This window comes from Mauremys mutica, chromosome 3, assembly GCF_020497125.1.
Source record: "Mauremys mutica isolate MM-2020 ecotype Southern chromosome 3, ASM2049712v1, whole genome shotgun sequence".
Taxonomy (NCBI): Eukaryota; Metazoa; Chordata; order Testudines; family Geoemydidae; genus Mauremys; species Mauremys mutica.
The window spans coordinates 199036130-199061702 of NC_059074.1; the positions used below are offsets into that span (position 1 = coordinate 199036130).

General features: G+C 42.9%; 1 protein-coding gene across 5 annotated transcripts in view; it reads right to left on the reverse strand.

The window, feature by feature from the left end:
- Positions 1-25573, reverse strand: part of SPTLC3 (serine palmitoyltransferase long chain base subunit 3) — a 136908-nt gene that overhangs the window by 44243 nt on the left and 67092 nt on the right. For all 5 annotated transcript variants that reach the window (XM_045008802.1, XM_045008800.1, XM_045008799.1 and 2 more), the window contains 3 exons: positions 23298-23446; positions 12998-13122; positions 10032-10125 (listed from right to left, as the gene is read on the reverse strand). In XM_045008802.1, coding sequence (XP_044864737.1) covers positions 10032-10125; positions 12998-13122; positions 23298-23446 — 368 coding nt within the window. The remainder of the gene's footprint in view (positions 1-10031; positions 10126-12997; positions 13123-23297; positions 23447-25573) is intronic.

Consider the following 25573-nt stretch of genomic DNA (forward strand, 5'->3'; position numbering starts at 1 on the left):
TGGGTCAGTTCCATGCATAATTTCAACAAATGCTTGGATCTTGATGCATGAAGAGGAATCTTGTCCTTTACAAGAAAGATGGGAAGTGGGAAAAGACTAATGAGAGAGAGAAAATATGCAAATGGGTACAAATACCCAAGGGACTCTGCTTCTTAGCCAAAAAGACAATGTTTGGCATTGATGAGGCTTTCCTTTGAAAGAAGCCTGAAGTAGTGTTAGAAACTTTGTTGCTCCCTCAGGCATTGGTTATGGACAATACGAAGCCAATTAAATACATTTTTAATGGAATGGTAAGTACAAAAGAAAAAGAAAAGACTGTACAAAGATTAGGGCAGTACCAAAATTTGGCTCCTAACTGATAATTGACTGAAAACTGACCAATATTTGGGTTTGGATGAAACCTCTTTGAAGCTGATTACTTCCTGCAGTTTGTGAGAACCTGGAAGTACACATTCCAAAATGCCTAAAGACAGTACCCTGCATGGTATTTGGAAATGTGCAGTCCCAATTTCCTGACTTCTGCCAGAACTAGGATCGAGTTGGTGGTGGATCCATGAGGGATGGGTCTGTGTCTATTTCATTTGGCTGAACCCTTTTCTCTACCACTCTACTGTGGTTTAGACGTGGGTCCATATTCCTGGATCAGATCACCTTCAAGTTTGGGTGGGAAATTCTATTTCAGATTGTGAACGGGGATCTGATCTGCATTTCGTAGGTGGCCTTTACCACTAAGAAAGGGGTCAACCAGAATGTTAGATCTGAATACCTTTGAATGTGGGTGTTTGAAACACAGAGCTAGATCTCAATTCTGCAACTCAGGCTCAATGCTCTGTCTCACGTTGACCAAGCATTCTGGAGTGCTTGAAGCCCATGAGCACCATGCAATTTGCAGTGCCTTAGAATTCAGTGACCACTGTAGAAGCAGTGGTTGGCACTAGAGCATTAGGGTCCTGTGCTCTCCATTAAAGTGATTTGATAGTTTTACACCCATGAAAACAGTCCTGTGTGTCTGTGTTTGCCGGTCGGTGGCTAGGAGAAGACAATGATACCTTACAAACACTGCTGGCATGTTTTGTATGAACTAATTCCACATTTTCTGCAATAAAACTTGAATGCACTGTTATTCTTTTAGCATTACAACATCTAATCTTGATCTTTATATTTCTAAGAAAATACAACCCTTGCACTTTATGAAGATGCACTTCAGTCAATACCAACATATTTGAAACTATGCAGAGTAAATGAACTGTGTTTGTGCACCTTGTCCTTACACTGGGTTAGACTGTGGACCTTACTCAGTAACTTACTACATGAATAGTCCCGTTGACTTGATAGCACAAGGTATTATCCAGCATCTCTAACTATATCCCGCTTTAGCCCTTAGCAAAAAGTAGGTGCTTCCTCATGAACTCTTATGTATACTGAGCTGAGTGGTTTGTCAATTTATAAGGTATGATATACTTATTATAAACTGCAACTTTTTTTATTTGGCTATTCAAGAGGAGTTGGAGAATACCAAATTACATTCTGAATGTAGCTGTACCATTAGTACCCTCTTTTGCCACTACAAAAGATCTCCGTGGGTCCCCTCAATGCAGCCAATCACTGGCTGTATTTGCTGCCCTCTAAATAGAGGTTAGAGATAATACAAGGTTCTTCAACAGAAAGAGCAAGAGATTAATGAAACAAATTGACACAGTGTTAGGAGAGGAGCAGGAGTCAGATGGATCTCGGAAAAGATTATTCAGCCCTCCAGCCTTCGCTTCTGCAAGCCCCAAAGAAGATTAATTGCTTCACTTAAAAACAACACCTTTCATTAGTCAGTGGTGGTTAGAAAAGGCAGGACAATAAAATAATACTCCAACAATGAGAGTAACTGTTGCTGGTGCAACCTGATGTTAGTTTCTCAGGAACATTCCTGTCCTACCACTTTGAACCAATATGTTGTCCCATCTGCAAAGCCTAGAGCATCTGTATAGACAGAACACAGTGGTTTGAGCATTGGCCTGCTAAACCCAGGGTTGTGAGCTCAATCCTTGAGGGGGCCATTTAGAGATTTAGGAATTGGTCCTGCTTTGAGCAGGGGGTTGGACCAGATGATCTCCTGAGGTCCCTTCCAACCCTAATAATCTATGATCAAGAAGCTTTTAATATTCAAGGAAGAAAAAACCTGATGTTTCCCTTTCTCGATTTGTGGCTCTGTCTCTGGGCACTGGCCATTTCACTACCATGTCTCCAACATGACCAATCCCTCCTTCCATACTTTCTAGCATGATTCCAGTACAATGCTGCTCCATGGCACAAAGAAAGATTGCAGTCTCCCTACATCGAAACTAGGTTATTTCAAGTCTTCTGAAGGTCTTGCATACCAGTGGAGAGCGTTCCAAATTTGCCACTTAGGGTGCAGGCAAATTGCGGTATCAATTGCTCACCCGGCTGAGTTCTGAGATTGTGATTGTCGCCCCGTGGGGACTAATGCAATGTAGACAGCACAGTTGTCCACCAGATGGCAATCAAGTAAATAAATTCTCCTGCTGTTTAAACTGATTTGCTTAGCAGCTATTCAGAGCACTCATGTGCAGACCCGCCAGAACAGTATTTAGTGAGTGGAAGTTCTTCTTTTCGCATTCTGCCTTATCCTATACCCAAACAAACCAAATCATTTAAGCTGAGGGGGGAGCAAAGCCTTTCTCAAGGCTGGTGTCCGACTACCATTAGCATTTGTGTGAGGTAAAAGGACTCCAAGGAAGTGTGGCTAATAGAATATGTAATTGGCTGCATGACATCAGCCTGACAAAAAGGGGGGAGATTTGCAAAAACACAGAGGGGAACTTAGGCACCCAATTCTCAAAGAAAATCAATGTGGGTTGGCCTGATGCCTCTTTGTGCTTTTGAAAATCTCCCCCAGAGTCCACAGGTTCTTTTGGTTTAAGAACCTACACTGTTAAACTGGACTAGTGCTGGACTCTGTCTTCGGAAAAGGCCATTTGCCCAAGCTCATGAGCTGGAGTTAAGGTTGGAAAGTCTAGTTGTCCTAACACCCACGGGACCCGAAAGGGAGTGTGGAGAAGAGGGTTAGCAATCACTTGGGTGTGTCAGCACTAGTGAAGAGGTAGATTGCAGAGTTAGGGGAGAATCTTTCTAAACCCTTGATTCTGCCAACCCTCACACACGTGCTCAACTTTGCTCAACACATGCGAGTAATCCTGCTCAAGTCAAAGTTAAGCACTAGTGTAAATGCTTGCAGAATCAGGGCTTAATCGATGTACCCCACACCTGTGACTGAGGTAAGTCTATTTCATAGTGTGGGAGGTGGTGAAGAAAAAAAGCATTTAGTTGCCCTGTATTTTAGAAAGTTTGTTTATTGCATTATAGCATTGAAGGAGCTTGTGTTTTAATCTTCTTACGCCTGCAAGCCTTTAGCCCATAAAGGTGTTACATGTGCAAGTGAACTTAATTTCCCCCTTTCCCTCCTTCCTCTGCATCTCTTTAGGACATGGTGATCCAGAATGGGGGGAAGTCTAATACTGTCACCTTCGAAAAACAGAACAGTTGCCACACTGACTCTGGTTCCCCACACTGATCCATGCTAAAGTTGATATGCACTTTGGGTGCACGAGATTGGAACTTTATAGAGATCAGGGCCTTTTGGGGGCATGTGCCCACCCCTATGGCCTCATCTGTGGATGTGTAAAATTTCTGTTAGTATCAACTATTATAACTCTGAATATTCTTGTTATCCCTGCAATGGAACATGTCCTCCTCAACTTTTCATTACCTGGTTGATATACTGGAGCTACTGCTGGTGGGCTAGTAGTACTGGTAAGAACCCAGTCAAAGACAAGGCTCCATCCAATGGTTTCTGGAGATTTTAACAAAGCCCTGGCTGGGATGATTTAGTTGGTGTTGGTCCTGCTTTGAGCAGGGGATTTGAATAGATGACCTCTTGAGGTCTTTTCCAACCCTAATCTTCTATGATTCTATGATCAGTTAAACCTGCTATAGGGCTGGACCAGGGGGACCACCAGTGGTCTAGGATAGACACAAGTTGTGAGTATGTCTGTCTGAAAATAAGTCTGTAAATTAAAATATAATATTGAGGGGGAACGGATTGCGTAGCATCAGCCAAAAGTTTGCAAGTTGTCCACACCTGTCTTAGAAAGCATTTTCATCCAGCTAGATTTGGAGTCTCTCTCCCCCTCTCTTGTAGTGACATTTAGATTTCACTTTGCTCCATCTGAGTTTTGAAAGCCTTTTATACTTCTTTAATTGTGGAATTAGAAGGAAACCATGGATTTGTCAAAAGACAGGATCTTCTGGATGCTTTCTACTATTTTACCTGGGGGAGGAGGGGGATCAACGTCCTAGCTTGCTGCCCTATTTGTACAATGCTAATCTTGATGGATAGGGTGGTTACAGAACACACCTTGCACATGTTTTCCCTATAGTAATTCAGGAAGTATGTGGCCCAGAAAACTTGCTGTTGATTCATGAAAGGTAGTGTCAGTATCCCCCTCATTTTGATAACCATTTCCAGCCGCCAACAAAACCAAAACAGCAACACACTATTTGCACCGTGCCCTTCTCTCCAATGTATCTTGTATACACGTACAATCAAAGAAGTCAGAGTGAAAGTACATGAGATCTAAACAGTTTAATCAAGGCTGTTACGCTCCAAGTAAAAGAAGAATGAACTAGACAGGGGGGAGCAGTCACTTTCTCCAACCTTCCTCATTCACATGTAGGCACTCTTTGGAAATGTCGTTCACAAGGCTGCCAACCAATTTGGTTTTGTTCTGGCAACAAACAATACAGAAAGAATGTTTTTGTCACTAGTTGAGTATTCTGTGGCAGTGGCACAAAGGTCTTTGACTTTTCATACTATGTTTACAATGCTGTAATACCAGGTTAAACACTATGGTGGTGTAAACTGGCTCAGCTCCAGTGGAACGGTGCCAGTTTATATCAGCAGAGAATTTGACTACATTCTCATGTTTAATAAGTGACTTTTTTAGAGTGCCGTATTACAACCCATTGCTGTTTGCCTTCCTGGCTGACTTTATCTTTAGAGCTCTCACAACTTCATAGCTGGAATCAATTCTACTCTTTGACCCCTGGCTTCCATGAATGGAGTATTGTTCCAGCTATCCAGCAGAAGGTCCTTGACATGGTGACATCCTCCAACTGAGGGCAACTACCAGACCCCTTTCAGAGAGCTGTTTGCTCCCCTCATCAGCCATGACACAAACTAGTTCCCATTCCCTGCAGGTAATGAGTATCACCTACCTCCTGCTGAGGTTGTGGGAAAGTGATTTTTTTTTTTAAAAAAAAAGGACAAAAACACTTTACAATTTTAGAGTCATGTACCGGATGCAGAGTTTTCTTTTTATCCACAGAGCCGATACAGCACAGGGAAGCACAGCAATGTGACTTGGATAACAGGTAGATCAGATGACCTATTTCCACTAAGTGTGAGAATGAAAGCACAAGTCTAACATTTGGCTTACGTGTGGCCAATGAGCTTAGCAGTTCAAACATCAAGGCCCTGACCCAGCAAAGCACTTAAGCATGTGCATAACTGTAAACAAATGAGTAGTCTCATAAAAGTCAATCGGACTATTCATATACTTAAAGCTATGCACCTGCTTAAGTGCTTTGCAGTATTGAAGCTGAGGGCTGGTATGTCTAGACAAACTGGAACAATAGGTTCAAATATCTGAAAAAGACTAAGTGTTTGAGGCAGTTAAATGAAGAACCATTAAATTACTAAAGGCTTGTCTATACTTAAAATATTATAGCTCCACAACTGTGCTGCTGTAGCGGTTCAGTATAGACACTACCTACACCAAAGGGAGAGCTTCTCCCATCAGTGTATGTAATCTACCTCCCAAGAGGTGGTAGTTAGGTAGACTGAAGAATTCTTCTGTGGACCTACCACTGTCTACACTGGGGGTTAGGTCAGTATATCTACATCTGTCGGGGGTGCGGATTTTTTTTATACCCGAGAGACATAGCTAAACTGATGTAAATTCCTAGTGTAGACTAGTATAGCGTGGATCTTTTGGGCAAGGCATTCCCTGTATACACATTACAAATGTAAGGATGTTGGAGTAGCCAGCTACAATGCTACTGTCCTCGGACACTGTCCATTTTGCAACATAAAGAGCACCTTAACATATTTTTTTAAATGATGTCAAAGCCCTGGACATGCTGTTTCTAAAATTCACTTAAGTTGCATTTACAAAGCAAACCACGACTTGCTACAAGACAACTGCATCCGAAATGGGTTTACAGTGTAGACGGGGCCTTCACAAAGGGGATTCTGTCTGTCCTGCTGGATGTGTGCCAGTTAGCTGTCCAGCCGTGCTGCATTTCGGTAACGTGTCACACGTACAGCTCTGGAAACCACTTGGGATCTTTTAGGATGAAGAAGTATTCCATACGCGTAAAACTACCATTAGTAGTTATTGGATGAGGAAAGTGAGTTGGTAGGCAGGTTCTGGATTTGATTTATGAAATCTGTTCATAAGAACACTCCAAAATAGCAGCTTTATAGCAAGAGTATTTATCTATATGGCTTCCTATACGGGGTGGGTTGGGGGGTTGAAGATCAGAAACTTAGAGTATACAGAGTTTTACAAAATGTTCATACCGTTTCACAGTGAAAAGGGTTCTTTAGGTAGAATTCATGTTAAGGTCCAGGCAGAATGGGGTTAACTCAGAAACTATATCTAATGCTCCAAAAGGTTCCCACCGTTTCATAATGATAAGCGTTGTCTTACTGTAATTCTGGTTAAGGCGATAAGACTCAAAATGGTTAAACGAGCCAGCTTTTAAATAAAACTAGACTGGCTTTGGCAAATCAAATCCCTAATCTAGGGAACAATGGGTTACATAGAAAGAATCTGATGAGCTTCCAGTGGTGTTTGCTGAGGTGCTTAAGGGAATTACCTAATTTTCCATCTGCAGTTTGGTGTTTGTGGAACTAGTTAGTTATTGCTGTTAGTTTTGCTCCACATTCTTTACAGAGAATATCAGCTCTGATTTATCATAAACCCCCAACAGCAGGCTAATTAGATGTTAGCTCACTGGGGGAAAGGAGGAGAATGTGTATGATGGCTCCTTGACAAGTGATCAGGCGCGGAAAGGGTATTAATTTATCAACATATGGGTCAAAAATCAATGTGACGTCTTCAACATTCTTTTAGGAACTGTGATCTGAATCACATTCCCTGAATGGATATCTTCTTTCAAGTGCTATGGGAAATAGCACAAAATAATCACAGGTGAAACCACAGCATTACTTGACATGGATGGCAGTGATAGTCGGCATGGAGAACATCTGTCTAATGGAAATTCCCACTGAAAAACTTCTTGGAAGACTCTGATTAGACAGCTTAAAGAACTTTTTATTTAATTAGTATGAACTTTTGCCTAGTTGATGGAAAAATAACAATGTAATTTATTGTTAGGGCTGAATGTGGAGATGGTGTTGGTGGGGGAGTTGAGAGCCCTTGGGTTTTGGTGGTTAGAGGTCATCCTTCAAAATGTCATGCAGCAAAAAAAGTGTGACTGGGATAAGTTACTGAACAGAGCACAGTGCAATCTAAGGAAGAGGTCAGAGATCAAGAGAGACACAAATATAAAAATACTGCCTAGTATGTCTAAATCTCTAAGGTCGGATCACTGAATGTTAGTAAGCACATCAGCTCATAAATTTATAAATAGTTACTTTTGTAAAAACGTTTTGAATCAGGCTTATTCATAAATGGTGCTTAATGAGGTTATGGAATTGCTTCTTGGCCAATTAAAATGACACTAATATCGATAGTTTATCTTATAATTATAGTGCACCTTTCATCATACGTTTTTATAAACATATACATAATTAAATTACTTCAATCACCTCTGGGATGGAGTAAAGTAGTAACTGATGACACAGTACCTGTACATGGCATGATACAGAACAGTGGAGAATAGCAACTGAAATTGAAGGGAGTATTTAGGTAGACAATATGCAGTGACGGTGCTATAATCTTTACAACAGGGGTTTGCAAGTATAGCAAGTACCACAAATGCCACAGTGTCAGCAGCATTAATTAAGTAAAAGGCAATGTTGTCAATGTTTTAAAAGACCATGTAACAGGATGACTGGCCCTTTAAGGGAAGATGGGTCCAGCCCCATCTGTGACACACTTAACTCACCTGCCGAAGTGGAGAAAATGAGCTAAGTCACCTGACAAGAAAGTTATGTAGGGGAGAAATACAACAGAAGCCTATGGATAGCCAAAGAGAGAGAAGGAAAGACCCACACAGAAAGCCCAGGGAGTTGATACTCAACAGAAAGCAGGGAGAGGTTGAAATGAGCAGAAGGACCGCATGAACTGCTCCACACAGAAAGACTCTCCTGGCTCCTACGCAGAAGGCCTGGGGATGCACACCTACAGGGAGCAGAAGCTAGCTAGGGAAGCTAGAGTGTGGCGGGCAAGTCTGCTAGAGCGAAATATCAGCAGGGAAGGGACAGGCCTAAGAACCCTACACCAAGAACTCTGAGCCAGCTAGGATGTTGGATGGGAGTTCTTATGTCTCCTTGTGAACTTTGTTAATAAGTCTAAGACATAAGAAGGGGTGTTACTTGACACATGAAAGCCTATGCTGAAGTTACCGAGGAGGGGTTAGCCTGAAGCCATACCAGTAGCTGGTGCTGGTACAGACCGCTATGCAACAACAGAGTTATAATATAGCATTAGTATCAGTCTTGTCCTAAAATCCTATTTTGGTGAAGTCAGTATGTGGTTTGCTTATATCCCAGCTTTCTGAATACTTGAAAAAACCTGCCAGAAATTTAGGGTGGGGTTTTAAAAAGTACTCTGCATTAGCTTAACTCTGCTCTCACTGACTTCAGTGGTAACAGAGTTAGGCCAGCGCTGAGCGCTTCTGAATACCCTTAGTCTTTTGTACTGATTTTCTGTTTCAATTGTAAATAAATCTTTCTAGCACCATACAGAATCTCAGCAACATGCCAAGCCAAAAGGGTGGTTATGGTGAGAAATATTTTTGAAAATTGAGCTCCAACATGGCTAACCAGGACAGTGGTCATGGTCTCTTGTCAACTGCAAACTGTCATTGTATGCATTTCATTTTTCTCTCTCCGAAACCAGAAATCATATATAGCTTTGAGAGGCTAATCTCCTGCTCCTTATAAAATATTCTCGGATAGGTGATGGCAAAACTTGTAAAAGGAAAAATCACTTTCACACATACAGAAAGAGACTGTCTAGGAAGGAGTACAGCAGAAAGGGATATAGGGGTTATAGTGGACCACAAGCTAAATATGAGTCAACAGTGTGATGCTGTTGCAAAAAAAGCAAATGTGATTCTGGGATGCATTAACAGGTGTGTTGTGAGCAAGTCATGAGAAGTCATTCTTCCGCTCTACTCTGTGCTGGTTAGGCCTCAACTGGAGTATTGTGTCCAGTTCTGAGCACCACATTTCAAGAAAGATGTGGAGAAATTGGAGAGGGTCCAGAGAAGAGCAACAAGAATGATTAAAGGTCTTGAGAACATGACCTATGAAGGAAGGCTCAAAGAATTGGGTTTGTTTAGTTTGGAAAAGAGAAGACTGAGAGGGGACATGATAACAGTTTCAGGTATCTTAAAGGGTGTCATCAGGAGGAGGGAGAAAACTTGTTCACCTTAGCCTCTAAGAATAGAATAAGAAGCAATGGGCTTAAACTGCAGCAAGGGAGGTTTAGGTTGGACATTAGGAATAACTTCCTAACTGTCAGGGTGGTTAAACACTGGAATAAATTGCCTAGGGAGGTTGTGGAATCTCCATCTCTGGAGGTTAGATAAATGTCTATCAGGGATGGTCTAGACAATATTTGGTCCTGTCATGAGGGCAGGGGACTGGACTCAATGACCTCTCGAGGTCCCTTCCAGTCCTAGAATCTATGAATCTATGAATCTATAAGCAGTTCTGTCTGGTTGGAACATCTCTGACACCAAACATCTCCAGCATCAGTACTCACTGTTGTGTTTGAAGATTCTAATGGTAGCACCAGAAAGTCTTGCACCAAGAACAAGAGATGTGTGGTTCAACTCATCACTTAAAATGAGACAGCCCTGTGGAGAAGGATCACAGTAAGTATCCACATATAAACCTTTAGAATATTCACAAGTTAATGTGAGTGTATAGATCACAAAAGACCAACCAAACTGCAATGCTTAAATGTGACTTGGAAAATTTCTTAAGTCTGGGGGTATTTGGACGCAATATTGTGCTTCAGGGACTAATATAAATCTTGGGGACAGATTCCTGAATATTTCAAGGAGGTGAAAGGAGGCCAGATACTGTCTATAAGTAGCCAGCGGTGAATTACCCTGGTGGAGGGGAGCTCCTTGCTGCTTTAAACCCAGTGAACCTGGCACCTGCGTTTACTGCTTCCTTTCCTCAGTGAGCTGTGGGCAGAGTGCAGCTCCATTGATCCTCCTCTGCTGTAAGATCCCATAAGGACCATATGTCAGTGAGGTAAGTAAGTAACATTCTGGAGCTGGAGCTATCATACTGGTCTTACAGAATCAGGAGCTGTAACTGGCTTGTTGCATGACACCTGTACTGTATCGGAGTGGTGCTTGGGCATGGGGGGAAGATCTGTCTGTCTCTTTCACTCACACACACTTCATCTTTAGTAACTTTTACAGTCACTAATTCCAGTAGTTAAAAACTCATTTTCCTTTTAAAAATCCTCAATGAAATGCATGAAAAACTAACATTGCATCATCTGTTATATTAGCAAAAGCCAGATTCAAACTGGAGCCTTATCTTGCCCCTGCTTTAATCCTAAGCATTATTCTGTGGTCTTTTGTTACCTGAGCACAATGCAATGCATCATTTTGCAAATATTTGTTTTGCAAATACAGGTTAACTAAGTAGAGGCGGAGAAATATTTCACACATGGATGGTCTGAAATCTACCTTGAGCTATGTATGCGGAACTCACGCTGAAATTAATAGGAATTGTGCATATGTATTTGGAGGTCAGGATGAAGCTACTGCATTAAATTATGGAGATAAATTAAACGAGAAGTCTCCATAATATAGGGCAATAATTCAACATCAAGAACAGTCACTTACCCTGCTGTAACAGTGGTTCTTCAAGATGTTGTAGTCAGTGTGGATCTCACTCCCCATGCACACGAGCTCTGAATCTTTGGCTTGGCAGGGACCAGCAGGGCCGTGCATTCAGCCCCCTCATCGTTCTGTGCAAAAGCATAAAGGGTGGAGTGGCGCGTTCACTGGCTCTCAGTTCCCTCTCAACTCAAAGCCCATGTCAGCTGAGGACTCCGAAAGGGATGGAGGGCAGGTCATGAGATCCACATGGACTACAACAGCTTGAAAAACCACATTTAACATAGGGTAAGTAACCATTCTTTCTTCTTCGAGTATGTGTGGATCCCACTGTAGCAGAAGGCAAGCAATTTCTTCTACCAAAAGGAGGGCATGAGAAGCATTAGCTGCATCACTTGAATAGAGATTGGAGTACAGCTCTCCCAAATTTCATATCTGATCTGGTAGCCAAGTCCAGCAACATCTGATCTGGCCTCCAAGTGAATGGGTTTCTCTATGTAGAGGTCAGAACTGCATTTGGCCAGTAGGGGCTAAAATGATGAGACTCATCTGGTCCCAGCTTACTTTGACGATCACTCTGGGATTCTTGAGAAGGTGTAAAAGGGACCTTGGTTTCATTGTAGAAGGGAGACATCTGGTAAAGGTCCTGGAATAGAAGTTCAGGCACTTTGCAATGTCTTGGGTGGTGAACAAATCTCTCAGTGGAGTGCCACACTGGAGAAATACTGAGTTGATGGTGGGTCTCATTTTGTTCCAATCTATGCCAGATGCATCCGTAACAAGTGGACTGGCAAAAGATTCCAAGCTCATGCACATGGGATGCATGTGCACACACAGTGGGATCCACTCTAACACGTACTTGAAGAAGACTACTGGAGATTCTGCTCCTTCCTTCCCATACTGTACCTCTGAGTATCCCAAAACTGCAACCGGAAGCTCAGATTCTACAAATAAGGAACATCATTTTCCCATCATTGTGTCCCTGCACTGTACCCCAAATTTCCCTCCACTAGACTATTGGAGAAAGTTTTTTTTAAATGATATCAATTTCAATAAAATATATTTTTCACAAATATGACTGTTATTTTATCCTAGGACATAGTTCTCCCCCTTCTCAGGTGCTCCAGGCACTTTACTTTCAACCTTATGCTTCACAAGGCTCTTAGTATTAATGTTCAAACATACACTACACTCTGGGATATCAATAATCAGCTCCAAGAAGGATGCAATCTGTTGTTTCACAATCATGTCTAACTCAAGTGAGGTTACAAATTTCCCCAACTAAAAGCCAAAACATACTGTAGTTCATCAAGCCATTACTGGACTAACCTTCTGTAAGATAGTCTAAACTTTGTGCGTGTGTTTATTGACAGCTTTCTTGCAATGTTGGTCTCAGATTTATGTAATATCAATATTCAGCCTCTCACAAAACATTTCTCATTTCTCAAAACCTAGCCCAATTCTCTTCTCATATCAGTTTTATGCTGGTGTGGCTCCACCAACATCAATGGATTTACACCTAAGTAAGCAGGAGGAGAATCCGTTCCACTATTTAATATTTACAACAGCACTCTGAGATGGGAGGCAAAAACTATTCACATTTTAGAGAAGGGTAAACGGAGGGAAAGAGGCTAAGTACTTACACTGATACTTAAATACAAGGGTGGTAAGCGTCTTAGCAACGCCCAGGAGTGACTGACAGAGAGCGTGATGAAATGGTGAACCCGAGGTGAAGAAGAGCATTAGTGTCAGAACTCAGAAGTTCCTGGTATCTAATCTTGTGTTCAGACCAAGCCTCACCATTTATTGCGCGTTTGAAGTAGTGTAACTGTAGGCAAAACAATTAGCAGGCAATAGTCATACTCACCTTCCCAACCAGTGATGGAATATTCATAGAGTTAGTAGCAAAGCCCATGCCAAACACCATAGCCGCTTCCACATCAAGAAACCGGGCCACCAGGTTCTCTAGTTCTATGTGTTTGTCAAGGTTACCTGGATTAAGAATTACAAGGCATTTTAACATCTCATTACAATATAAAATGTATACAATTCAAAAGGAAGGAAGGATAAAAAGCAAGAAAGATCTGGAAATATGCAGTTAATTTACATGGATGCTTCAGATCTGACAAAGATTTTCTATTTATATCTTGCACACCTGAGACAAAATGTAAAACAGAAGGATGCAGATGAATTATAATTCGGCCAAAGAGGTGACCGACATCTATTGTTCAAGTAGCACAACACTTTTCTCGACAGTGTCCTATTTCACATTCTAATAACTTTCTGAAATATTTACCTCTTAGTCTTTATATTTTCCATGCTGTCTTTTTTTTTAAAAATCACCTTCAGAAAGAAAATTGTCCTTACTTTTGAGTTTTGGTAAAACAGGAAACAAATGGACAACACCCTCCCCAACTTTTCCCACTATAAAAAAAACAAGAGGGGGTAATCCTAACCATGCTTTGGTAGAGAGGGATGAAGAAAAATGTTTGTCCTGCGTCTTTTTCCATTTTGAAAGCTGTGAAGCAGCAAAAACCTCTTCTGCCACTAATAGTTAACTGAATAGCAGAGAACTCACCCCTTCACAATCCATTCATCTCAATTAGGCGTGAGAGGTCTCGTAGCAGGAAAACAGCCTTTATTATTATTTTGTATTTGTATAAGGGTCGTGCCTGTAGAGATCCCAATCCAATATCAGGGCCCAACTGTGCTAAGTGCTGTACAAACAAATAAAAATGAACGTTTCTGCTCCAGACCTAGGGTGACCCAGTTGAAAAGGGACCCGGATGGCTCCAGTCAGCTCCACCGACCAGGCTGTTAAAAGTCTGGTTGGTGGTGCTGCAGAGTTACGGCAGGCTAGTTCCTGCCTCTCCCGGCGCTGCACTGTTCCCCGGAAGTGGCCAGCAGCTCCAGCTCCTAGTCGGAGGTGGGGAGGGGCATGGTGCTCTGCACGCTGCCCCTGCCCCGAGCACCGGCTTCACACTCCCCTTGGCCGGAAACCATGGCCAATGGGAGCTGCGGGGACGGTGCCTGCGGGCGAGAGCCAACCTGCTGCCCCAGCCCTGAGTCCCCACCAAACCCCGAGCCCCCCTCCTGAACCCCAAACCCCTCATCCCCCACCCCACCCTAGAGCCTGCACCCCTAGCCAGAGCCCTTACCCCCCTGCACTCCAATCCCCTTCCTCAACCCACAGCCCCCTCCCACACCCTGAACCCCTCATCCCCAGCCCCACTCCAGAGCCCATACTCCCAACCCGAGCCCTCACCCCCTCCCAAACCCCAACCTGCTGCCCCAGTTCAGAGCCCCCTCCCACATCTTGAACCCCTCATTCTAGCCCCACCCCGGAGCCTGCATCCTAAGTTAGAGCCCTCACCCGCTCCCAGCCCATTGAAAGTAAGTGAGAGTGGGGGACAGCAAGTCACTGAGGGAGGGGGAATGTAGTGGCCTTGGGGAAGGGGCGGGAAAGGGGTGTGTGGCCTCGGGGAAGGGTCAGGGCTAAGGTTTTCGGTTTTGTGCAATTAGAAAGTTGGCAACCCTACTCCAGACATATCATATTCTTATGATGATATCAAAAGCAATAGGGAACAGACAAAAGAGTGTGGGGGAGGAGGACGGTAGGATAAGATATGAAGCAACTTTGCATAAAAAACTAGTATCCTCAACTTGCTATCTGCCTAGCCACTAGTGTGGTAGAGTTCTGTAGGCACCATGGCAGAGATAAGTCTTAAGCAGCAATTTGACGGAGGAAGGGAGGTATTTTTATGGGTTTTGACAGTGTTGTCCCCAGGAATATGGTTAGGGAGCATAGGATAAAGTGTGACAATGCCGAAGGACCAAGTGGACCTATGCATGATAATGGCTCGTGTCACCAGCAGAGCAGAGGCGGAGTTGGTGTCATGACAGAAGAGTAGGTCTGGTAGGTGAGGCAGAGCTAAATGATGAAGGGAACTGAAGGTGAAGACAAGAAGCGTTTGTTTGCTCTGGTGGAGACAGGTGGAGAAATGGAGGGATAATGAAAGCGGTGTGCCAGAAAGGTGATCTGACCTGTCATCATTAAAAACCAACCATAAAATGGCCTCTTTATGGTTCCAGCAGCAATTATAACTCAGCTAGTTGTACTGAGGTAGTGTTTTCTATTCCTGTTTTTCTGTTCACATATGTACAGTAGCTTAAAGGAACATCATCAACTCAAAAAAATGCATATCTGCTGAAAAAAATTGTATGCCCGTCTTTCCCAATCCGGTCAGTTGTCCTAACAGTAGTTCTTGCAGGTATGTTTTTGTCATTCTTAGATGGAACAGAAAAGGGCAGCATCTCTGGTATTTCTTTAACCTGCCTTTGTTGACTTTGCTAGGATGATAGACTGAACAATTTGAGATTCACCCATTACTATTTGTGAATGACAAATCCCAGCAATGGAAGCTAGGTACCAATAAAATGCAGTCATTCTATAGAACTATTGGATATAAATCCAAACTGCAGACCAGAACCACCCCTGAATTTGGTGAGTTTTGTTTTGCAAAACCCAAACCTGACTGACAAGGATTTACAACACCAGCCCTGGCTTTGCACGTCTCTAATTATGATGGAACTACCGTAGGTGGTGGGTGAGGTGTTACGGAAGAAGTATGATGCATAGACCAGATCTTATCAATGAAAGGCTAGTGACAAAATCATATGGGGGTGGGAGAACAGAGCTGATTCAGATTCAGCCTACTTAAGCTTCTCGGGTTTTAAAATGAGAGGATAGTAAACGTATTAAAACCAGTCATTTAAGTATGTAGTCATAGAGGAGGATTCCCCCAGCATGGGAAAGTCCCCATCCCCAGGTGCGTACAACCAGCTACACCAGTTATACCTACCCTCACCCACTTAGCCCTCTAGTGTTGGATGCGTGTCCGGTGGAATGGGGTTTGGCCAGCGTTCTGGCAATTCCCAGCTAGTGGAACTGTCGCTACCAGAAGGTGCAAGTTATAGCAACCCTAAGACTGTTCTGTTTTGCTGGGGTTAGACTGGTCCCATGATTGGCACAAAGTCACCTTGATGTTACATTTCCCCTACATCCCACCAGACTCTGCATTGATTGCAGCCCAGCCTGACCGGAGAACTGGGGCCACAGAGCTGTCCCAATCAGGTGGCATAAGCAGTCTACTTAATAAAAGGAGAAAAAACAGCCATCAGCAAATTGGAAAGGAAAACCCAAATAATTCCCTCCCATCCCTCTTCCCAGCTGTGAAGCAGTTATAGGATAGTGTGGGTTTGTCAGGTTGGTGTTTGAAAAAGACAAAGGTATTATGGGAAATTCTTGATAACAATGAAAGATTGTTATAAAAAATTGTGACTTTCATATTTTCACCCACCAAATTAAGTCACCTTTATGTTAATGTCATCCCTCAGCTCACCTGGGTGTAGGGAAATGTGAAGTCAAGTATCAGAGGGGTAGCCGTGTTAGTCTGGATCTGTAAAAGCAGCAAAGAGTCCTGTGGCACCGTATAGACTAACAGATGTATTGGAGCATGAGCTTTCGTGGGTGAATACCCACTTCGTCAGATGCAAGTGTACACTCCTACAGCAAGTTGCCAAGGCTGACAAAATCCAGGCCCGGTGATTAAGTCACTGACAGCTTATGAAATATTTAAATAACAAAGTTAAAAGTCTTACTCACTTTCCATTATCTGTGCTAGTACAATGCTGTAATGTCTGATTTGCAAACGCTGGTGGGCAATATTTAATTTGTTTTTTAAATTAAATTCTTTCCACTGGATTTAAAAAAAAATAGTATGGAAAATTTTCTGTTACCATTGGATTTAATAAAAGCTGATTTTAAAACAAACAAATCCCTTAAATCTGGGGCCAAAACTGAACTGACAGAGTCCCAATAATCCTGACATTCCAATACAAGTCATAGGCCTAAATTTTCAAAAGTCAATGGTAATTGTGACATTTCAACCTGAGTCACATGAAATAGTCCTGATTTTCAGATTTACCCACTCTGAAAATCAGGCCCTTTTTAAAGCTGGACACCCACAAATTGAGACACCCTAAATCATTAGTTACATCCGAAACTTCATGTCATAAATACTGCAATCGTTTCTAAGGGCTGGTCTACATCTACACTGGACGGGGGCTGGGGGGAGTTCAAACTAAGATACGCAACTTCAGCTACGCTATTTGCGTATCTTAGTTCGACTTACCTGGCTGTCCTCATGGTGGCGAGTCGACTGCCGCGACGCCCCCATTGACTGCGCTTACTCCGCCTACCGAGGTGGCGTCTGGGCATTGATTAGTGGATCGATTTATCGAGTCCAGATGAGATGTGATAAATCGATCCACGATACATCGAACACTACCCGCCGATCTGGCAGGTAGTATCGACGTACCCTAAGAGTACAACTAAGTTCACATTAGCTTTAGTTTCTTATCACTATATCATCTTCAAGGCAGTAACCATCTCATCCTGTGTTTGTACAGCACCTGGGGCTATAGGACTTGATCCTGATTAGGACCTTTGGGCACAATTTTAATATAAAAAATAAAATAAAAATAGTAACACAACCACCACCTCCTGCCAGAACATGCTACTAAAATGTGACATGCAGCCCTAAAGCCTGAACAAAGTTAAGTGCTATTGTAATTTAAATGTGGACATGGAAATTCAGATTTTCCCTGAGCAATCAAAGAAATTAAAAGACCAATCAAATAATAATAAAAAACAGAACAAAATGACAACTGATTTTTGGTTGAGCACCAAAATTTAAACTCTCCCCACAACCCCCCTGATAAAACTCACACCCAACTTATTCTGTGTGGGCTAAATCTAGTCCTTTGCTCTTAGACTGAGTAGCAAGGGGAGAATTTCAAAAGGGGCTGGGGAAGAAATCCTGCATGGCTGCTACAGAGCCCTAATGATGCAGTAGACGCTACTGCTTCTGGGTGCCAGCTCCACAGGGTACAATGGCCAGCAATAGAACCATCAAGTGTTTAACTGTAGAGTCCCCAGAGAGCTAAACTTTGTAGTGGGCAGGGGTGCAGATTCTCATTCAGGATGCACCGCTTTTTAAAATAAGAGGAAAATTCATGTTCAGATTAGATTCAAAGATCCCAAAGCTGGTAGAGACCATTGTGATGATCTAGTCTGACATCCTATATAACATCCTATATATAACACAGGCCATAAAACTTCTCCAAGATAATTGATAGAGCAGATCATTTAGAAAAACATCCAATCTTGATTTAAAAGTGGTCAGTGATAGAGAATTCACCACAACCCTTGGTAAATTGGTCCAGTGGTTAGTTACTCTTACTGTTAAAACGTGTGCCTTATTTCCAGTCTGAATTTGTCTAGCTTCAACTCCCAGCCATTGTATCATGTTATACCTTTCGCTGCTAGATTGAAGAGCCCATTTTTAAATATTTGTGCCCCAGGTAGATACTTATAGACTGTAATCAAGTCACCCCCTAATCTTCCCTTTGCTAAACTAAATAGATTGAGCTCCTTGATATCATTATAAGGCAGGTTTTCTAATCCTTGAATCATTCTCATGGATCTTCTCTGAACCCTCTCCAGTTTCTCAACATCCTTCTTCAATTGTGGGCACCAGAACTGGACACACCATTCCAGCAGTGGTCGCACCAGTGCCAAATACAGAGGTAAAATAATCTCTACTCCTACTCAAGATTCCTCTGATGATGCCTCCCAGGATTGCATTAGCCCTTTTGGCCCCAGTGTCGAACAGGGAACTCATGTTCAGCGGATGAGCCTCAAATCTTTTTCAGAGTCACTGTTTCGTGGGATAAAGTCCCCTATCTTGTAAGTAGGGCTTATGTTCTTTGTTCCTAGATGTATACATCTATGTGTATGTATCGAATACCATTTTCTAAAATATACTGAAAAAGTATCTTGCATGGTGGGAAAACAAAAGGAAACAAGATTTGAAAAAAAAGTAAGTGATTGGCTTGTCTCACAAATTGACACAAGAATCTGGATACACCATTCTCTCTTTTTATTAGGTCCTTATGCTTCTGTATTATAAGTTGCATATTAAAGTAACAGGCAAATGACTAGCTATTTCAGAGACAGCATGGGCAGGATTTTGCTTTTCTCATTGTCATTAGTTTTTAATCATGTTTACTCAGACTGCAATCATTTCTGCTAAAATATGGAGTAACTAAGGACTTGTCTACACAAACAATTAGACCAGTGGTCCCCAACGCGGTGCCCGTGGGTGCCATGGTACCCGCCAGGGCATTTATGTGCGCCTGCCTAGTGCCCAGCAGGGGAGAGAAGCCACGGCCCTGCGCCTGCCGGGGACAGAGAACTCTGAGGCTGCAGGCTGCGGGCGCCGGTGTTCTCTGTCCCCGGCAGGCACCGGGCCGTGGCTTCTCTCCAGCTTCTCCAGGGCTGCAGACTGCGGGCACAGTTCCCTGTCGCCGGCATGGGCGGGGCCGTGGCTTCTCTCCAGCTTCGAAGTCGGAGAGAAACCGCGGCCCCACGCCTGCCGGGGACAGAGAACTCCAGGGTTGCAGGCTTCATTCTATGTTAAAGTAAGAATAATAAATATATTTGGACCAGCAGTTCAACAATGTTTTACTTTTTAAAAATAAATAAAATGAAAACTGTGATATTTATTTTGTAAAAACTCCTTAATTTTTCTTACAGGTAGACAAAAAAGAGCAAATTCACATGGTAAAGTGAAAGAGTAATTGCCGAATAATTTAATTAATACCTTTCACATGTAAAATTACCCTTTTTATCGTATGGATTAATATAGTATGTAATATTAAATATGATGTTTTTCATATTATTTAATGTAGAAATACAAAATAAGCCTTGAAAAATTGTTGGCGCCCGCCCCTCTCTTCTGAAAACGTGAATGTGCTACTGGCCACAAAAAGGTTGGGGACCACTGAATTAGACCATCATGGCAAACTTGGGTGTCAATCTACCCTGCACTAGCCTGCCCTGGATTAACTGTCCTTTTCCACCCTGCTGACGTGCATTAACAGTTCGTGAGAGTGCTTTGATCTAGTCCTCTTTGAACCAGGAGTAGCTCAAAGCGCAGTAACAAACTGTTAACACATGACAGCAGGGTGGACAGGGACAGTTAGACTGTGGCAGGCTAGTGTGGGGTAGATTCACACCCCAGCTTGCCGTAGTCTAATTGTGTAGACAAGCCCTAAGTATTGTCTTTGGCAATATTCTGCCTTGATTCGAATCTCTTTTGTAAAATGCAGACGTAATTTTAAATATATAAATGGAAACATTAAAATTTCCATGTTAACCTATTTCCAAAGCCAAGCACCTGAAAAATACTCGCATTCTGATTCAGTAGCATCTTACATCTACCATGCACTCTTCACTACACAAGGCCGTGCAGATTCAGGCCCAAGGTTTTATTATATTGTAGATTTTTATTTGGCATTTGTTTTTAAAATAATCATTCTACTTCTTCATTCTCCCCTCTCTTCACTACACTTCTCCAAGAAATGAAATATTCCCATCATACCCAGACCTATCAATGCTTAGAAAGAAGACTTACTAATAAGGCAATGAACATACAAAGCATTTACAAATGTGTGTAACTTCAAAGGCGCTATTTGTGCTCAGGCTTACTCACATGCTTACGGGCTTTCTTGGTCTGGGACAATAGTGAGTCTCTAGATTTAGCTATTATACCTCAATTTCCTAATACTTCAAGTACGTAAGTTCAGCCCAAATAAGTCGTTTTGAAAAAAAGCTTCTTGCCCAGCCTTATTATGATGATGATAAAAAAATATTTCACACAAAAAGTCAAACCAAAATATTACTCATCCCAAGGGTGTGAGTAAATAATTCAAGTTCTGTAAAGTTGCTTTAGTATTAACTAGCACAGCGTTAAAGCAGCACTGCAGATATAACACCAAATGATCTAAACCCATCCTTATACCTTCTCTTCCTAGTTTTTTTAACCCATTACCTCCTTCTGTTGTAACTCTCCCTCTGAAAGGCTGTACATTTTTGAGTAAAATATGAATGCAAGAGAGCTGGGATCCCTTTTAATGCTTACTTATTAAAAATAGCTAGAATCCATACAATCAAGTGCCTCATCTTCCCAGCCACCAGCATTTCCAACAGGAAAGAAATCAAAGGTCATGTCACTATAGTACTAACTACAAGCTGTCACATTTTTAAATCCAAACTCTATGCAGTTCCAATGATTTTAGATGTGCGGAAATCTACTGCAATACGTTCCTTGGAGAAAAAGAAGAGGAAACCTTTATAATTTAGGCCCTGATTCTGCAAAGACTTACGCAGCTGCCTAACCTTACGCACTGAGAGTAGTCCTAGTGTGACATCAATGGTGCATACAGTTAAACATGTGTGTAAGTCTTTGCATCACTGGGGCCTAAAGGGCTTGTTATAACAATTTATTAAGTGCTGTAGATAAGCATTGTAGGCTATGCTAACAGTATAGGGCAGGGATTGGCAACCTTTGGCACATGGCCCGTCAGGGAAAGCCACTGGCGGGCCGGGCTGGTTTGTTTACCTGCAGTGTCCGCAGGTTCGGCCGATTGCAGCTCCCACTGGCCTCGGTTCGCTGTTCCAGGGCAATGGGGGCTGTGGGAAGCGGTATGGGCCGAGGGATGTGCTGGCTGCTGCTTCCCTCAGCCTCCATTGGCCTGGAATGGCGAACTGCAGCCAGTGGGAGCTGTGATTGGCCAAACCTGTGGATACTGCAGGTAAACAAACCATCTACGCCCACCAGCCGATTTCCCTGACGGGCTGCTTGCCAAAGGTTGCCGATCCCTAGTATAGGGACAGTAGAGTGAGTGCAGCCTAGGGGCTGTTAATCAAGGTGTCCACTGTGTGACCTTTGTGTATCTGCACACGTGCAGAAGGGACTCCTGGACGGAGAAGCACAGGTCTCAAAGTCCTGTTATGGTTATGATTCATGTGAAGAGTACTAGACTTACTTTGCCCTGCAACAGTTACTAGTTTACCTAGCAACAGTTCCTAATTTGTTAATCTGTTTACCTGTCAATAACTCCATCATGTTCCGTAGTGATTGTAAATCAGTTGCTAATATATATACTGTTACCAGTTGTTTGGCATTATCTGACTAGGCATTATCTGCTAGCTAGGTTCTGCCACTGTGATGCTGCTCAACCAACAGAGTTACCGTGTTTATGATTTCATTTCTATAATAAAAGCTATTGTTGAAATACTAACCAAAGACTCCGGAATGGGATATCTGAAACCAGGCGGGTAGCAGGAGGAACCTGCCAAGGAGTCGTATTGCTTGGGAAGGGAAAGGCCTAGTAGTGCCACCAACAAGCATGTTTTCCCCCTGCAGTCAGAAAATGAAATTGACAAGACTCTTGTAGGTGGAGAGCCGTCATTTTGATTTTCCCAGTGGAAAATTGAAATTTGTCAGAAAAATTGATATTTTCCCACAATTTTTTTGATTTTTTGCAAAAAAATAAAATAAATAAAAATAATAAAAAAGGCATTTTCCATTGAAAAATTATTCTGATAGAAAATTCCTGACCATTTCATAATCAGCAGGGACATTGAGCAGATCAAGAGATTTCAGGCTCCCACGAACACACACTGCTAGTCAGGTTTCATAAAGTTCTGTCCAAACTTTTTAGTATGATAACTATGACCATTAACAGAGATCTCCAGAGGAGACAACAACAACTGATAACCAAAAACTCTGGAGACTTGCAAGTTGTACTATGTAAAGTTATGCAAGTTACCCAAATTAGTCAAAACAGCTTTGAAAAGACACTACAAACTCTCTTTGCAATCACCAGTAGCTGACAGCAGAAATGTGTAAGGCTAGCATGCCTTAGTTCTATATTTTTGCACTACCCGCATCATACATAAAAGAGTTCCAGAAAACTATTCCTCCACAAGGAAAGAGCTTCTGCACAGCAATGCAATTGCTTTCAGATGGAGACAGATGCACCTTTCTTGGATGGCAAGCTAGCACATGGGACAAAAATTGCCTCAAGCTTTTTAACAATTACATAGTATTGAAAATTAACATTCCTTTTAATAGCCAAGCAAGAAATAGTTAACAAGCATACAATCTTACAAGTATCCAGTTTCATCATGGCATCTGTAAAACAACCCATCTAGCAACAGAAACCATAGCAGCAATTTAGCAGTTTACTCCACTTACCCATTTCCTGCCTGGTACTGCATACTCCTGTCCCATAGTTCTGTAATACATCTGCCACTGTTTTCAGAGCATTAGCATCTGTTTCTGCAAAGCCGAGGTAGTTATAAGAGCCCATGTTGATTACATCCTTGATAGTTCTTCCAGTAAACCTACAATTAAAGCAGAGTTTAAAGAAGGAGGCAATAAATAAATATTTATCCATCAAGTTTTGTTCTATTGCCATATTCCAATTTGGGAAATTACATTCTGTATACTTATAGTCCTACTGATAATTTCCAATTGTTTTCTTCTTAACTGAGTCAAAAGATGAGGTCACTTACTGTAACTGGAGGTTCTTCGAGATGTGTGGTCACTATCTGAGTTCCATATGTGGGTGCGCATGTGCGCCATGTGCCTGAATCTGGACGTTTTTTCCAAGCAGTGTCTGCTGGTCCGCACATGTGCAGTATGTCTCCTCGTGCTCCCGACCAGAGGTATAAGGGACAGTGTAGGTCGATACCACTCCCGTTCCTACTCTTACTGCAACGTGGTCAAGTCCCAGGCAGAGGGGATGGAGGACAAGTAGTGGAACATAGATAGGGACCACATATCTCAAAGAACCTCCAGTTACAGTAAGTAACCTCCTACTCTTCTTCTTCTTCAAATGATTCCACATGTGGGTGACTTGTGATCAGTGTGGTGGTGGATGCAAGGAGGCTACTGGCAGAGCCATTTGCAATACTGCTAATCCCACGGCTTTGTTCACAGTTATTGAATGATCGAGGGCATAGTGCACTGTGAATGTGTTTATGGAATAACATGCTGTGTCTTTGCAGATGTCTTGCCACAGAATGTCCGCTAACGAAGCGGAGGAAGTGGCTTGTGCCCATGTAGAACTGTAACACGCCTGAGAGCAAGCTGTAACGCTCCCAGGAGAGAGGAGGTTTGATATCTTGTAGCATTCCAGTATGCAGCCTGAGACCCACTTGGAGATCGTCTGTGAGGATATGGTTTGGCCCCTTGATATTTTTGCCGGGCTACGAAGAGTGATGGAGACTTTTGAAAGGGTTAGTTCTTTGTAGGTAGAACACCAGGGCCTGACTGACATCGAGGGAGTGTAGTCTTTTGTCTGTAGGGGAGGCGTGTGGTTTTGGGCAGAACACAGGCAAATGGATGGATTGGTTGAGATGGAATTCTGACCATCTTAGGGAGAAATTTGGGGTGTGGTCTCAAGGAAACGTTGTCCTTATGGAATACCGTGTAGGGAGGGCCAGCCATCATGGCTGCTAGTTTACTGATCCTTTGGACCCAACTTGTAATGCCACTTTTATGAAAAGGTGGGCCACGATATAGGTTCGAAAGCCTCGTCTTCTCAGGCCTCATGAGACTACCTAAGGTCCCTGTGAGGTGTGGGTTTGGTGAAGGGTTGGAAGGTTTTGAGCAGGCCTTTCATGAATCGTACCATCGTAGGGTATGTATAGATGGAGCATCTGTCCACCAGGGGAAGGAAGGCCACCAAGATGTACATCGATAAAGCTGAGAGCTAAACCCAATGTTTTTAGGGCAAGGAAGTAATCTATGATGACCAGAATGGTCACCCGGTCTGGTCAGTGGTGGTGGTGGCAGACCCACTCCAGGAAGCGAAACCACTTTGCTTGATAGCATGTTTTGGTTGAATCTTTTCTGCTCTGGTTAAGGATCTGCTGGACTGGTGTGGATCTGCTCTATGTCAGACACCCATCCAAACACTAGGGTGTGAGATGAAGTGGTCCAGGCAGGGATGTTTGAACCTGCCCTGATATTGCTTGAGAAGATCTGGGAATACCGGAGCCTGATTGGTGCATGGGTGAAGAGCTTCATGAGGTCTGCGAACCAGAATGGTCAGGGACGGTAGGGTGCTGTGAGGATGATGGTGGCTCTGTCCCGACGCACTGGAGAACCTGAAGCAACAGGGGAATGGAGGGCGGAGCATATTGGGGGTGACCCATCCATGGGAGCAGAAGAGCATTGCCCTGAGAGTCTCTTCCCACAGTGCCCCTGGAGCAATACAGTGGGAGCTTCCAATTTGCATACGACTTGAAGAGATCCCAGTTGGGGGTACCCCACCATGTGTAGAGGTTGGTCACTAATGCGTCCTGTAGTTCCCATTTGGGATCAGTGTGGAAAGTCCTGCTCAGTGTGTCTGCCAGGGAATTCTGGATGCCCAGGAGATACACAGCCTTTAAGGTCATCTGGTTTCTGTTGCACAAATTCTACAGTCTGACCAACTCTGAGCAGAGGGAATGAGATCCGGCCCC